This window comes from Symphalangus syndactylus, chromosome 12 (genome assembly GCF_028878055.3).
Source record: "Symphalangus syndactylus isolate Jambi chromosome 12, NHGRI_mSymSyn1-v2.1_pri, whole genome shotgun sequence".
NCBI classification, from domain to species: Eukaryota; Metazoa; Chordata; class Mammalia; order Primates; family Hylobatidae; genus Symphalangus; species Symphalangus syndactylus.
This window is the reverse complement of record NC_072441.2, coordinates 56,562,680-56,580,104: the sequence shown is the minus strand read 5'-3', so window position 1 is coordinate 56,580,104 and position 17,425 is coordinate 56,562,680. Positions and strand designations below refer to the sequence as shown.

General features: G+C 32.9%; 1 protein-coding gene across 5 annotated transcripts in view; it reads left to right on the top strand.

Moving 5' to 3' along the window:
• COL11A1 (collagen type XI alpha 1 chain) overlaps positions 1 to 17,425 on the top strand; it is a 223,552-nt gene that overhangs the window by 19,813 nt on the left and 186,314 nt on the right. For all 5 annotated transcript variants that reach the window (XM_063624370.1, XM_063624368.1, XM_063624371.1 and 2 more), the window contains exons 2-4: positions 5,692 to 5,859; positions 9,793 to 10,006; positions 13,884 to 14,046. In XM_063624370.1, coding sequence (XP_063480440.1) covers positions 5,692 to 5,859; positions 9,793 to 10,006; positions 13,884 to 14,046 — 545 coding nt within the window. The remainder of the gene's footprint in view (positions 1 to 5,691; positions 5,860 to 9,792; positions 10,007 to 13,883; positions 14,047 to 17,425) is intronic.

Below are 17,425 nucleotides of genomic sequence, written 5' to 3'. Positions count from 1 at the left end.
TCCTATTTATCCCTCAGGACTCAGCCTTAAAGGGCTAGCTAGTAGATATTTTAGCTGTTGTGAGCACACAGTCTCTGTTGCAGCTACACAACTCTGTTGCAGTACAAAAGCAGCTATGGACAATATATAAATGAATGGGTGTGGCTATGTTCCAATAAAAACTTTATTTATGAAAGCTGAAATTTCATATAGTTTTCATGTGTCACAAAATATTGTCCTTTTATTTTTTCAGCCATTTAAAATGTACGATTATTCTTATATCATGTACCATATAAAAATAGGCAGCAAGGAGGTCTATGGGAGGTCTATGCCCATAGGCACAGATTTCCCCACCATCATTCGAAGGCATTGTTACAAAAAAAAATTTAGTTCTGACAAAAAACTCTTTGAAGTAAACAGTTTTGTTATTCTCATTGTACTGATTTAGAAACGGAGGCCCAGAGTAGTTAAGTAATCTGTCCAAGTCACACAGATGCTAAGAGGCAGAAGTGGACTTAAGAAGAAGTCCTGCTCTTTAACACTGTAATGATGCTGTTCACTACTGGTCATGGGAGTGTGCAAAGAGGCTTAGAGAAGGAATTAGAGATGAAACGATCAAAGTATTATGAGATGTTTCATCAGTAATCTATATGGATGGTGAAGGCAACAAGGGAGAAAGGATCAAAGACTTGGGATCAAACTGATCAGTGAAAGGGTGGGGGTGTTTAAGAGGTCAGTAGAACACAATAAAAAGTACATATTAGGACCTAAAAAAATTTATTTCGACACTAGATAGCCTGAGGATTTCAGAGGAAGTTCCTTCCATATATTTTCACATTATCGTGTTTCACATTCAACCAACATTTTCATAATCTCTGTGTGTTTGTGTGTGTATTCCTGTTCCTTTCTAGTTTGCAAAAATTAGCAAAGACAGGCAAATAATTTTTAAAAAGTATGAAAGGTGCTATAATAGAGGTTAGCAGATCTAACCCAGCTTAGGGAGATAGGGAATGTTTTCTGCAGAAGATGCATTATCAGGTATATTCTTCTTATCCTTCAGGTGAGGTGGAGCTAAGTGTTTGAAACAGAGAGTAGGGTTTATAAAGGCTCAGAAGCAAGCCAGAGAACATGGTGGATTCTGGAAAGATTGAGTTGAGTATGGTAGAACACCGAATGAGGACAGAATTAGGGACTCATGAGAGCTAAGACTGTACATTCAGTGAGCTTAGAGTGGTAGGATAAGTGGGAGTGTCCAGATATCCAAACTGTATATTCAAGGAATGTGGAAATCATCTGAGAGCCAGTGGGGTTCTTTGAAGGAATTTAAACATCAGAGTGACATGAGACATGGATTTTTGGAAGCTTAATCAAGCTGGTGGAATGAAGATTGATGGGAAAAAGTATGGAACCCAGTTAAATGGCTATTTTAGTAGCACATTGGGCTCTGATATTCTATTCTCCCATTTAATAAACCTATAGGTATTCAGTAAAGGACAGGGAAATATAATTGAACAAAACATGGTGCTGAATTGGATATATCTGAATTGCATATACATGGTTTGTGCCAGCAGTTGGCCACATAGAGATAATTAAAATATTAAGGTTATTTAAGAATTGCTTTGAATATGGAAATTTTACTTTTTTCATGTATCATATTTAGCCATAAAATTACTTTTAATCTTTGAACAGTTGCAGTTAGCAAAATATAAAGAATAGCTTTCTCACATATATGTATGTATGTGTATAAAACAGTAGAATCCATTTAATGACAATTTATTAAATGTAATATCTATGAGGATTACGAGATCAAATAACAGGCAGAATTTCAAAGTAGCTTAATTCATTATTTAGTTCACTTGAAATAAAATAAACTTAAGGACTTAATTAATGGAGTTTTACTTTTTTGTAACTTGAAATGCCTTTTTGGAAAAAAAAAAGCTTGGTTGAAACCTTTATTTTTTGAGGAGTGAACACTTGGATAAGGTCACGGTGTTAAAAGATAACGTCGTAGCCAGGCGCGGTGGCTCACTCCTGTAATCCCAGCACTTTGGGAGGCCGAGGCGGGCGGATCACGAAGTCAGGAGTTCGAGACCATCCTGGCTAACACTGTGAAACCCCATCTCTATTAAAAATACAAAAAATTAGCCAGGCGTGGTGGCGGGCGCCCGTAGTCCCAGCTACTCAGGAGGCTGAGGCAGGAGAATGGCGTGAACCTGGGAGGCGGGGCTTGCAGCGAGCCAAGACTGTGCCACTGCACTCCAGCCTGGGCAACAGAGCAAGACTCCGTCTCAAAAACAAACAAACAAACAAAATAGATACGTTGTAGACTTTGTGGTCCATTTTATGTATTATTTACCTCTGCCCAATTGTAACTATGACAGTGGGGATGCATTCTTTTTTCTTTTCAGAAAAATTACAGCCTTCATAGATGTGTTCATGTCTATCTCAAGTCTTTATTCAGTTCTACTTTGGAGAATGGCATCAGAGCGAAAATATAAGATAATTTAAGCAGATAAAATGCTGTGGTTTTCAGAAACATTCTTCTTCAGAGTCATTTATATACTAGAACAAGTAATGAGTTTAGTTTAAAATAAATATGAACATCAGGAATCAATTAGCTGGCTCAAATAACAAACATATTATATGTATGTTTTAAGTTTATTTTTGTAAAGTTTTTATTTTGGGGTATAGCAGTGCGAGTGGTGAAGTGGAAGGAGCATAAAGTTGGTATTTACACAGATCTTAAGAGTAATCTTAGTTTGTTCTCTGGTTCTCAAATCTCTCTCTGCACGGGAGGGATAAGAACATATGGTTTGTGAGGGTTAATCCCTGTAAAGAACTTAGTCCAGAGACTGGCACATATTAGGCTCTCCCTGGCAGTTATTATGATTAGCATTGTCTTAGTTATGAGGTAAGAGAAAAGAACACATATAAAACAGATATCCTATTGCCTTAAGAACATAGCCATTGCAAGCAGGACTGGTGCAAAAAAATGTTCTCGAACATCATTATAATTTTTACATCTCAGGCATGCTGAATGATATTTGGCCAGCATATGGTCTACTCTGAATATTTTGCTTGTTTTTGAATATAGGTATGAAGCCAATAGAATATAAGTCAAGCAGGTCCTCAAATAATGTTGTTTTGTTCAACTCTTCCAGTGACAATGTTGATAAGAAAAAAAAAAGTCCGTTCCCAGTCAGGGCCACTATGTGGCATTACATGTTCTCCCTATGCCTGCGTGGGATTTCACTGGGCACTCTGGTTTCCTTCCACATCCCCAAAATGTGTACAGAGAATTGCTGTCTCTAAATGGTCCCAGTCTGGTTGAGTGGGTATGTGTGCCCTACCATGAGATGGTGTCCTGTCCAGGGCTGGTTCCCGCCCTGCGTCCTGAATGTTTGGATTGGGCTCTGGCCATCTGGGGCCCTGAACTGGGATAAGCAAGTTGGAAAATGAATGAACAAATGAATGAATGAATACAAATTGTTGTCAAATAAAAACTTGTAAACTCTACCATAATTATCCAAATGCACATAATAAATAATGCAGTCCAAAAGCACTCAGAGCTCATCGTATTTGTGATTGATTCTGAACTGCATGGTGGGAGGACATACTCCTTACAATGTTCACTTTTCAAACGTTTATACCTGAGTTTAACCCAGCACTACTATGACCACCGTCATTCACTGATTCACCAAAAATCAGATAAATAACTATTTCATTTTTCAATAATCTTTCTTAAATGTATGTATAGCTCACATTTAGTTCAATGTTCAATATGAAAAGTGTTTTCAGTCTTTATTTAGAAGTTTGGTGGTGTTTTTTGTGACCAGAAATAGACTGCAGGAACTTAATTCTAGTTTATATCAATGAGCCTATGGTCAAATTGGTTTCATTAAAGTTGATTTGCTCAAAGTCGAAGTTTCCAAGCACCTATCGAGGATATTAATTGAAGACTTACTATACATTGAGTAATATGGGTTCTAAAGTCTGTTTTTATAACAGTACTTGAACTGCATTATTCATGTCCTGATTTGCTTAGTGACTTAAATATATATGTAATTATGGACCAGACAACTTGAAGATCTAAAAAAGATAAATTGTTTTGTTTTTTTTTTCTAAATGGCATATTTCATGTAGTGTACTGTTTTGAAGGTTGATCCGTGTTGTAGCATGTATCAGGACTTCTTTCTTTTTATGGCTGGATACTTTTGGTTAATCCATTCATCTGTTGAAAGAAACTTGGATTGTTTCCACCTTTTGGCTATTGTGAATAATGCTGCAGTGAACATTGGTGTTCAAATATTTGGTTGAGTCCCAGCTTTCAATTATTTTGGGCATATATGTGGGAGTGGAATTGCTGGATCATATGGCACTTCTGTATGAGTCCACTTAAATGAAAATTCTGGAATGAGTAACTAGAGACAGAAAGTATATAAGAGGTTGTCAGGGGTTAGGAGGTGGAAGCAATGAAGAGTTATTGCATAATGGTGATGAAGTTTGAGTTGATGAAAAATGTTCAGAAACAGATAATGATAGTTGTACAATATTGTGAGTGTAATTAATGCTACTGAGTTGTACACTTAAAAAAATCTAAAATGGCAAATTTAATGTTATATGTATAGATCACAATTAAAAGTAATAATAGTACAATATACCAAAAAACACTGTTTGCTTTTAAATGGGTGTTTTGTACGGTATATGAATTATAACCCGATAAAGCTGTTTATACAAATGGGTCACACTTACAAAGGGAAAGTTTAAGGTTCCAAACATATTTTATATTGACCACGTCATAGTAGCTACCAAGTACCTGGAATGAATTAGATTTGAGAAATTTATGCCTCCACTAAAAAGTAGCCTAGTATTACATACCCTAAGACTACGTAAAAATGTGGAGGCTCACAATTACTAAATTACTCATCTCCAGGGACTTTCAGTCTAAATAATGAAGTATGGAGTACTATCCATGAAGTGACTGGAAAGTTGAGATAATAAAAATCAATAAATTACATATAGATAGATACATACATATACCTTTGTGCACATACATAAGTACCTATATATAATTTGTAAATAACTAACTCAGGAAAGCACTAAAAAAGGCATTGTATTGTGCTACCTATTTTTTTAACACCTTTCTTTCAACTTCTCTTGTGTATACAAAATGACTAAGTAGGTGCACATTTTACAGAGTTTACATATAACATCCATTGTACATTTGAATCTTCAAAATCACCTCTGTTTAGATTATGAATAGTTTATCAGTAACTCTGTTAGAAAATGAAATATTTACAAATGCTGGCTTTCACTTTAATGCTACATAATGTTATTACTTGGAATTATTAGATATTTTATAAATTATAATTGAGATACATATGAATATTTATAAATTCATATATAGGAAATTTTAAATTCCAGATGCACATATGCCTATGTACATACACACGCACACACAGACACGCCTTCTGCGTTGCTTAACCATAATTTGATTCCAGATTTGAGATATTTTGAATTTGAGAATGTTGTTATGGTTTATATTACTACCTGCTGCCCCACTCCTCAAACTCCCACCTAAATGTTTGGGAAGCGTGGCAAGTGATAAATAGATTCAAAGTATGAAATGACATACTATCCTGTGTTAAAAATACTCATTGTTATATCAGATCATTGTTCAATTCTAGTTTTTTTTGTTTGCTTATTTTTCAGCTGCTCCAGTTGATGTATTAAAAGCACTAGATTTTCACAATTCTCCAGAGGGAATATCAAAAACAACGGGATTTTGTACAAACAGAAAGAATTCTAAAGGCTCAGATACTGCTTACAGAGTTTCAAAGCAAGCACAACTCAGTGCCCCAACAAAACAGTTATTTCCAGGTATGTTCACTTTATTATTATTGTTGTTATTATTACTAAAAATTATTACTACTTTTGTTACTACTAATACTACTTTTAGTATTTCTTTACTAATTAGTATTTTTATCAGGTTAGATAATGCCCAATTATATGGTAAAATGCAATTCTTTCATATATCAGACACCAAATACATTGTGGTCACCAAAGTAATGTAATGAAAATAACAAAAAATTTAATAACTGCAAATCTTAATTCAACACAATCACATTTCTGTGAAAATATTCTTATTTGAACATTTAGTAATTCATTACTTTATTTGTACAGAATACATGGAGACAACATTTTATATCTATCCTATTTCTACTTGTAATTATGTAGCGCTTATTCATCATGACTGGGGTATAGGAGGGAATCTTTCCCCTTAATGACTATCTAAGTTAATTTAATGGGCATTTGAATTTAAACATACTTACTGCATGTTTTCCTAACATTAAAGTAAATGTTTCTGTTGAAAGAGATACTTTTTTTCGGCAAATAATTTTGCATTATTTTTTCATGCCATTCTTATCTAAAATATAAGAAAAATTAGTCACATCTCACAGTTACCTCTCCTGAAAGTAGAGATTTTTTTTTAAATATCAGTGGGCAGTTTTTCATAATGGTACTGAAAAGTACTTGCTGAATATTTGTTTTTCCTTCCATAAGAGCAGTAATTGACCTAATAACACTAATTATCTAGAAATCATAATAATGTGGAGAAAGGGAATTGACTGGTGAAATGACAATTTTCGAGCCTCATATTGTCAAAGCAGGTAACTTGTTAACTGTGCTTGCCTCCATTTGATACATACTAGTTATCTATTGATTGGTTGATTGATGGGTGTTCTCATCCTTATTTAACAGAGGAGGAAACTGAATTTCACAAAGTCTCTCTGACTTGACCAAGTTACGTGTGGTCAATATTTAATCTAGGTCTGTTCTGCTCCATGTATTTTATATGTTATCAAATGGTCGCTTCTGGCACTTTGGGATCTTCTCAGCAGCAATTTATCATTTAAATTCTTCATATTATCATATGTTATCTCTGCTTGAGAAAATTTGAGTTTCCTATCTTCATATGAAACTGTTTTCTAACAAGAGAAAACAAATATAAATCAAGGGATTAAAACATTATAAAACAGCCCAGTACACTTTCCATAGAAGGACATTTTAAAATATATCGAAGTACATTTATTTTGATTGTTCACTGATTCTTCCAATATATTTTCTGTTTTGCAATACTTTGTGGTGAACAAGAACAAACTGAAAATATAAAGAATAAAATGAACTTTTTTCTGACTTTGAAAATAAAAAATTTAAAATGATTATTAAATCCATAAAATATTTTAAAAATAGAATTAAAAAAATTAAAAGTAAAAAGGTAAGTTGCTTTTTCTATTTATGTGCACTCAGCTGCATTTCCTAAAGCATCCTTAATAGAAAAAGGGATGGGAATTTTGAAGAGAGGAAAACAAAGAAAAATATACAATTAAAAACCTTTAGAACTACTCAAATTACAGGTCACAATTTTTATACTTTGGCCCATTATCTCAGGGTCAGTGTGTTCTGCATTCCACTGTGGTAGTTACTTAAAATCATTAATTTTATATAATTAATTTTAAATACTGTATATTTAAGTGATAAGAGCCATATAATCAACATTATCTGACTGCTTTCTTTATGATACAGTCTCATATAATTTCCACAATAGTTCCATGGGACAGATTCAATTATTAGCCCAGTCAATGGATGGGAAGGGCAAGTAGGATTTTATTTGCCAAGAACACATAGGTAGGAGATGGTGGGTTGATTCCATATATTGGCTATTATGAATAATGCTGCAATAAATATCGGACTGCAGATATCCCTTCAGCATACTGATGTCATTTACTTGGGACATATACCCAGTAGTAGGATTGATGGATAATGTAACATAGGAGTACAGGTATCTCTTTTACATACTGATTTCATTTCCTTTGTATGTATACTCAGTAGTGCGATTGATGGCACTAGCTCTTAATTTTTTGAGGAAACTTTTTACTATTTTCTATATGGCTGTATTAATTCACATTTTCGCCAATAGTGTGAAACAGTTCCCTTTTCTCTACATCTGCACCAACACTTATCTTTTGACTTTTTGATAGTTACCATTCATATTGGAGTGGGGTAATAGCTCATTGTGGTTTTGATTTACATTTTCCTCATGATTAATGATGTTGAGCATTTTTTTCATATACCCATTAGCCATTTGTATATCTTCTTTGAGATATGTTTATTCAGACATCTTGTCTATTTTTAACTGGATTACCTGTTTTTTTTTCTATTGAGTTGCTTGAGTTCCTTACATGTTTTTAATATCAACCCCTTATCAGATGTATAGTTTGCAAATATTTTCTCCTGTTCTAAAGGTTGTCTCTTCACTTTGTTAATTTTTTCTTTTGCTTTGTAAATGCTTTTTAGTTAAATGTAATCCTATTTGGATGTGGTTGGGCTGGGATTTGGGCCAAATGATCTGACAAGATTCAGAACTTTCAATTGAGATACTGTACTGTTTTCCACTTAACTAGTCTATGCATACATTTATAGCATAAAAATGTATTCGTGCCTCTTGCTGTTTTTTCTTTTGTAATATGTTTTAATAATTTCTGCTTCATAAAACATCATTCTGCTACATTAAGTGGCTGCATAAGATTCTATTACATACATATTTGTCTTTTATTTAACCAGTTTCAATCATTGCAGCTTATTATAACATTTTATTATTATAAATAGTACTTTGGTGACTTGAAAGTACAATACATTTACACATAAGCATCCTCTCTCCATACATTCTTAGAGGTAGAACTGCTGATCTACAATTGTTTGAACTTGAATCCAAGACAGACATAATAATATATCTTTTATAGATTTATACTACTGCCTGTAATAGAATTTGGAATGAATGGATTGAAAAAGGAAGGTCTTGATATTGGGCTAGATATTGTTGATTACACATGCACATACACAATGGTTTTGCAAAAAGACAACTTTTCAACTAAAGGCATCTCATTTCTCAAATAATAATGCTTGCTTTATTTATATGCCAGAGTAGTAAGAGGCTCAAATAAGATATATTTGTAAAACTATTATGAAAAATAAAAGCCACAACTTAATATACACTGTTTTATAAAAATATAAGTCTTCATTACTTAATTATTTGAGATATACTTAGGGTAATTGTTTAACTGATATATTTATATAACAAATGCTTAGTAAGGACCAGTGTAGATCAGACTGTGTGCTAGATATTTGGCATATGACTGAGAGAGAGAAGGAAAGAAAAAGAGTCTGCCTTCTTGAATTTAAAATCAAGTTAACCAATTACCTAATAGTTCTGGCTCATAATGACATATGCTTCTTTAATAAGAAACAATATGCAGTGAAACTGCATTGTTTGATATTAAGAACTAATCGAAAACTCTTAAGCTTTTAAAGAAACAACAGAAAGAATACGTTTGTAAATTGGGTCATTACAATGCCTCTTTAAAGTGGGAATGTATGGCTACAGATTAGACAAAGCCAAAAAATACAAACTTTACGCCAAAATTAGCACTTAAATAAATGTTTTAAGAGTAGTGGCTATGTGTTTGATATTTACTGGTATCATGACCCTGTTGCCTAAATCAAATTTAATTTCACATAAACATTGTGCTTTAAGTGCTTTAAGTGAGTAGCTTTAAAGTTTGACTATAGCTTGGATAAAAATTGAAGAGAAACCTTAATAGAGGACCCTTATTTATTTATTAATCTGTTTACTCTTCAAAGTTAGTTGATTTATAAAGGCCATGTAGAAAGTTCAAAAATACTACAGTGATCTAGGAACAAAGTAGAAATTGGAAATTGGAAATTTCTAACTCTTTGGCCTTTTCTTCTCAGGTGGAACTTTCCCAGAAGACTTTTCAATATTATTTACAGTAAAACCAAAAAAAGGAATTCAGTCTTTCCTTTTATCTATATATAATGAGCATGGTATTCAGCAAATTGGTGTTGAGGTTGGGAGATCACCTGTTTTTCTGTTTGAAGACCACACTGGAAAACCTGCCCCAGAGGACTATCCCCTCTTCAGAACTGTTAACATCGCTGATGGGAAGTAAGTAACAAAATAATACAATGTTTCAGCTATGCTGAAATCATTTTTTTATTCAGTCATTTAACAAAGATTTATGAAATGTGATAAGGTTTTTCTAGTGGCTGGTGATAAATAAATGAGCAAAAAATACATAAAGACATAATTTATAGTGTGTACAGGGAAACAATAAACAATGTTTTCAAAATAAATTACTAATAAATAGTATAGCAGGTGGTAATAAGTGAGAAAGAAAAAGAGAGCACTAAAGAGGATAGGGTGTGGCAGTGGGGTGGGTACAGTTTTAAGAAGTGAGATCAAGCCAAATCCCACTAAGAAAGTGATATGTAAAGAAGGTGAAGTGCACGCCATGCTGTTAATTAAAAGCCTAGTGTTCCAGGAGAAGCAGGAAGCAAATACAGTCTCTGATTCCAGGGTGTGGCCAGTTTGTTCCAAGCAACATCAAGGATACCAGCATGGCAGGAGAAGAGTGGGATGATGAAGATGGAGAAGCAGAGGGAGGCCAGATGGTATAACACATTGTAGGAGGTCGTAAGCATTTTGGATTCTACTCTGAGAGAAACAGGAAGTTACTGGAGGCTTTTTGAGCAGAAGAATGATCTAATTTGACTTACGTTTTACTAATAATATTAATATTGGAGATCAGAGGAAGCGTTATAGAGTAGTGATATGTGCCATGTACTAAGGTCTTTATACAGTGTTAACTCATTTAGTTTTATTGATTCCTTTAAGAAAGTAATGTTAATAAACTAATTTTACTGGTAAGGGAACTGAGGCTCAGAGAGTTTAAGTAACTTGCCTAAGGTCATATAGTTGGAAAGTGATAGAGATGGGGTTTGAACTTAGGAAGTCAGGCTTGCACTGCACTCTTTTGCAAATCATGTCGAATTCTGAATTATGTGTTGTGGTCGTTTCCTTTCACTTATGGAGCAGCTAAATCGAAATTAATGCTTATTAAATTTACTCAATATTTTATCACTGAATCCAGACCTCTAAAAACAGCTTTATCCAAAATAGCACATTTGGTTATAGCTATAAGAACGAAGTAGCCGTGCTCATTGACACTCATTATATTTTTGTCAGGACCACAGAGAAACTCTCAAGTCTCAGTTTTACTGACACTTTACAACTTTAGGCTTTTACAACTAATTTACATTGTTATCCTATAAACAAATTAGATATAATAGCACACTGTGTTTCTTTTTTTGACGGTTAGCAAACTCTATGCTTTTAGTCTATATTTGGTAAATTTAGAAAATATTTTGAACTCATCTTATTATTCACACCTTATTTTTCCTTAATCCTGCTTTCCTAACTGAAAAAAACAAAACAAAAACAAAAACATCAATTTATTGCAGCCCAGCCCACATCCTATTCAAAACTAACAGTGTTTACTATGAATGAATCCTTTAAGTAAAACATGAAAAAAATAACAATAAAAAATGGAGAATGTTCAATAAATATTTTAATTGATTATCAAACAGAACAAGAAGTTATATTTACATATATCACAGTAGTAAAATATTATCTTGATAGTATGTTGAATACAATTCATACCTAGTAGTATTAATTTTTTTCATTTGTATATTCCTTCAATAACAGTTTATTAAATGCTTACTGTGTGCTAGGTAGGTCCTATACTTTTACTTGAGACAGTTAAAATGTGACATACTTGTTGAGCTCAACTGACGTAATAATTTAGATGCAAAAATATTGGTATTTAAGCACACTCTGATGTTTTTAAAGAACAATCATGACATTCATCATGAGTGAACATTCATTCCGTAAGTATTTATCTACTAGCCATCACTTGGCTGGCAGTCTGTAGAGCACAGCAGTTGTAGCAATGAACAACCCAGGTGAAGTTCCTCCACTCCTGGAGCTTAAATATGCGAAGTGCTGATAGTTCCTTGAATGAAAATAAATCAAGGTAAGAGATGTAGAGTGTACTATTTTAGATAGGGCAGTTTAATATGAATGAATCCTCAAAGTAAAACATAAAGTTTCACTCATGTTTTTTTGAGTGAGGTTGCATTGAGCAAAATCACAAAGGAAGTGAGAAAATAGCCACGTAGGGATGTGGAGAAAGATCAATCCTGCCGGGGTGAAGAACACATGCAAGGGGCAGTAAAGAGGCAGCCTTGTGGCTGGGATGCCGGGAGTCCAGGGGGCGTCTGAGCTCGTGAGGTCATAGAAGGATAGGGGACCCTCGTGTGAAGCAGAGTAAGGGCTTCAGCTTTTACTGTGAGTATTGTATTTGATAGTTTTTAAGAAAGCATGTCCTTGATCTGACTTAGATTTTTAAAAGGTGGCTCTGGTTGCATAAGAGTAGAAGCAGAGGCCAGTCAGGAGCCCAGCTGTGAGAGATGGCAGCTTGGACTAAATTGAGAGATATTGGATTCTGTTTATACTTTTGAATATATGAACTGATAGAATTTTCTGACTATAGGAGTGTGTAGTATGAGAAAAAGAGAATAATTAAGAATGCCTCTAAGGCTAAATGTTAATTTGGTATTTTGAATATTATATATGATACCATGATTATGACATATCATTATCACAGCCTACATTAATTAAACAAAAATATCAAGTTTAGAGTTCTAATCAGTTTTAATTATTGAAATTGTTTTTATTTTCTGTTAATGAAAAGCATATACCACACTGGGAATGGTTTAAGTGAAGACCCAGATTTCTTGGCATGAAGTATGTGTAAATTTTACTCTCACTATATTAAGTAGCTCCTTATATAAATCTTTGCTCAATTCAAACAAAGCAGACACCTATGCCAGTTGAATGTTCTAGTGGAAAGACCAAAGATTAAGTGTATATGGAAATACACTTGGTCACCATGCCAAGTCACATGAAACAGACATTTTAGGAAGGCTCCTGCAACTTTTTGGGTATTTTATTTTATGGATCTAGTCCTAGACACTTCTGGAATATTAATCTAGCACTTTTCATTTGGAAAAAAAATAAAATATAAACCAGACTGGCTTGCAGAATCTGAGTGGGCTTCATTTAATGGTTTATGTTAGCACCATACATTGTTAATAAAACCCACCATTTTACAGTATGGTTAGGGAATGTGCGTTTCCAAAGGGCTGGACATGTCTCCCCAGCCGAGCCTGTCATCACTGCTCTGAATTAGTTGGAGCAGTAGCGGCAGAGTGAATTGAGACTCTCATTCCACACATGCATTGACTATGTTTTCTTTCAGTTTTCCACATCTGCCAACCCTGGAAAGAAGGAAAGATATTGTGTCTCAATCTTGGATCCTGCCTACAGTAGTGATCTATAACTGTCTTGAAATTAAAGTGGAAAAATAATGAAAGCACTTGAAATAAATGTGAAGAAAGACAGAGAAGCACATTGTGTTTTACAATTAGGATGTTGACTTGCTCTAGATGGAGCACTCATTCAATACGTAGACATACCCTGTTACAGTCAATCTCAGGGGATCATTAGAGTGGATTTTTTTAAATGGAATTCTACTTTGGAAGAAAGCATTTACGTACTTGGAAACTATTACTTACCCCATATCCCACCCTAATCTCTATCAAGTACCTTCATCAGGACACAGTGAGATTAAACTTTTGTTACTACAACACAAAGTGAAGCAAAGGATGGGCACTTCCTTATCAGCACAGACAGCTAATTCTACTGTGCATTTTATGCTGCTTGTGTCCTTTTGGGTACCTAGCACTGTTGGGTAACGAGTAAGTAGTCACCTGTTAACCGGCTGCTTAATAAATGAGCCTACATTTTTTGTATGATTTTACCTCGTTTTTATAATTTAAAATACACAGTATTTTTATGTGAATACTGCTTTGGCAACCACTGTTTCTTTGAAGCTTACAAAAGAATTACTTGTCTTTTTTAGGTGGCATCGGGTAGCAATCAGCGTGGAGAAGAAAACTGTGACAATGATTGTTGATTGTAAGAAGAAAACCACGAAACCACTTGATAGAAGTGAGAGAGCAATTGTTGATACCAATGGAATCACGGTTTTTGGAACAAGGATTTTGGATGAAGAAGTTTTTGAGGTAAAAATAAATCAAACTCTAAGCTGAATATTGACAAATCAGATGGACTGGGTTAACAATAGTAAAAATATCGCTTTATAGCAATACATGATAAAGCAAATTTGAAAACTCTAAAGGGTGACCTAGTTTCTTCCTCTGTGAGTGTACTGGTGACGTTTTCTATTGTTCAGTAAGAGAATGACCAGACAATGGTGACTGTAACGCCTGGGAAACATTTACAGGGATTGGTTGATTTGAACACAGACATGCTATTCTCCTGGGAAGGACAAACGGCTTAACTCTTAGTAGTTTGTATTATTTTCTTTGCAAAAAAGAACATTTTCTTCATTTCATTCTATGGGAGCTTAATTTAGAGAGATGCACAAGTCATATGTTTTGCCTTCCTCTGTTCTTTGTGAATGTTTTTTAAGGTAAAATAGAGATCATATTGCAAAATATAAATTTTAAGTGTTTAAATCACTTTAAAAAATAACGTAAAGATCATGGTAAGATATTTCCATCTAATTATATTTCACTAATTATGATAATCACATTCTTTTAGACCTCCAATCATTGGATATGGCAATTTATGCTTTAACTTTCATTTAGTCATTTTTTAAAAGAACAAATGACCTGAATTCGGACACCATTAAAGGATGCACTCTTGAGACATTGTTTATTATTTTGGTGATTGTTTTTAAACAATTTAAGTCATTTCTTTGTCAAGGTGTAACAAAGTAAAGCTGCATAATATGTTACAAATTAGTAGACAGTTTCACCTGGAGATTTGCTATATTTTTTGATGTGTGTGTATATACATACACAAATATGTACACACATATATATATATATACAAACATACAGACAGTATGTATTTTCATAAACAGAACAATGTTCATTCAGAGCATCAGCTAGACTATTTCATTCCTGTACTTATAAATATAACCTACAGTGTAGTTTTATTTAAAATTATTATTATAATAAACATTTGTGAAAGTTCCATGTTATTTATTTGAGATGCTATCGTTTCTGACTTTTATCCACTAGTGTGTACCTAAGCCTTTAACTCTACATAAAATATTTTAACCTATCATATCATGCTGGATTATGTAAATAACAAACTGATTCAGGTAGTTTATAATGGTAATATACTCTCAGATATTCCCAATATCCAACAGTGATTGCATGCACATAATGATAAGCAATTATTTATTCATTAGGCAAATAAATATTAATATAATTTCTAGTCTTGAAAAGTGTTATTTTAAAAATAAAACTATTCATAAACATAAGTTTCATGTGAATTATGAATAAATTATAATTTATTTTTGTAACCCACATCTTATTTTCCAGGAACATAAATGTGTAAAACAAAAGAACAGTATCAGTGGAATTTCTTTCCTTTTTTAAAAATTGACGCTTAACTTTGTAAAACTATATCCCACATTCTGAATCCTGGAGTAACTTCAGCTCTTTAGCAGGAGAAGCTATTAAAACATTAAGAAAAGTAATGTTGAAAGGATTCTTTAATGAAACCCTTAGTGAATATGACAGTGAGTAGTGAAAAATAAGTTTATTAAGCACTTCACATCCTAGAGTTTCATGAAACCCTATGAAGTTTTAAATAAAAAATTTATTTACTATTAAGTGTAGTTAGTTTTTAAAATGTTAATGAATAAAGAACTTACTCTCTCAGGTTTATCTTTTACAATCTTTGACCAATTAAAGGGGAAACTATTTTTACTTAATAAAATATTTAGAAGGCTGTAGACTAGGAATCTTTGAATTGGATGAAATTTAGTATTTATTTAATTCATATACTCAAACAGCCATCAGACATAAGATTCAGGTCTTATTTTCTAAATTATATTATTGTATGTATATATGAAATTTCAAAATCAATTTGGTCTCTTTCTGCTTGAAAATAGTGCATGAAGTAAATAAGTAATTCAAATATATGGATGTTTAGTCCAAATTTAGAAATTTTCACTGTTTGTAAAATTAGTTCATTCTACCTGATGTTAATATATCTTTTCTTAAAAACTTATTCGAGTATGTTTTTCCTTTTATTTTTGGTTTATATTACAATACCTATATACTTATGAATCTTTGCAAGTAAACACATAGAATTTAAACTAAAAATGACAGGAGATAGAAGTTTTACTGTCTATATATTATGTTAGCATTTTATAAATAGCTGTGATGATGAAGATAATATGATAATACCAGTGATTCATTAGTCTGAAAACTAGAAATGTCACTTTTTCAGACATAGTATAAGTCAGATTTAGTTGCAGATTTGTTTAGTGTATGTAATTTCATGTATACACTGCCCTACATTAATAGAATGGTACTACTATGGTAAAAATATTAAACATGGTCATATTTGAATTTCAATCTAATGACTTTTTAGAATTCAACTTTATACAGATAAATGCAAAACTGAAGATGATTTTAAAGTTTGAACAATTATACTTTACATATTATGCTCATCATATGCTCATCACAAGAAGAGCATATAGACTCATAATTCAGATTTTATAATTTCAGCATAGCAGAGTGAGTATATGAATTGCTTTGGGGATGACAAAAATCCGATTCTGAATCCAAGCATATAGCTTAATATTCAACCTTCTCTATATAATTACTCCATATCAGTTTCAAATGGGAAATATAACAGAATCTTCCTCATAAGGATTTATAGAAAAAATATGAGCTGATATATGTACAGTCTTTAAGATGCTAGTATATATATATACACACACACACATATGTAATATAAATATGGTTGTATGTTGTTAACTTAATTATCCATTAATGTGTAGTTTTACAAACATTATTATAACTTCTTTTTCTTATGATTTTACAACCGTGACATTTCAAGTACTTTTGATATGGGCGACTAACAGTGACCCATCTGTCAGTCAGAAGTCCTCGTGGGTCCCTCTGTCTGTCTGCTAAAAGTCCTCATGGGTCCATCTGTCTGTCTTCTAAATGAAGTACTTCTTTTCTGGGCTACTGCAATTTTACAAAGTACCTTGTAGAGATTAGATACATTTGTCCCCTCTAGACAGAGGTACCTGAGTACAGACCTTAATAAATGGAGTGTAGTCTGATTGAATGAATATTTCCATGCAGGCAAAAAAAAAAAAAAAATGTCCTACCAACACAAATCAACAGCCTTGATTTTTTTTTCCTGCTAAATAAGATTCAAAGATGTGAGGAAAACTAAATTAGAAAAGTGGTATTGCTTGTATTTATTGCCAATACAATTATTTTTGGAGTCTTTTAAACAGGAAAATTTCTTTACTCAATAGCAAGTTATAGCTATTGCTCAAGTTTTCAAAACATCATTATTTCTGTGTTCTAATTTTTTTAAATAATCAAAACAGATTATTGC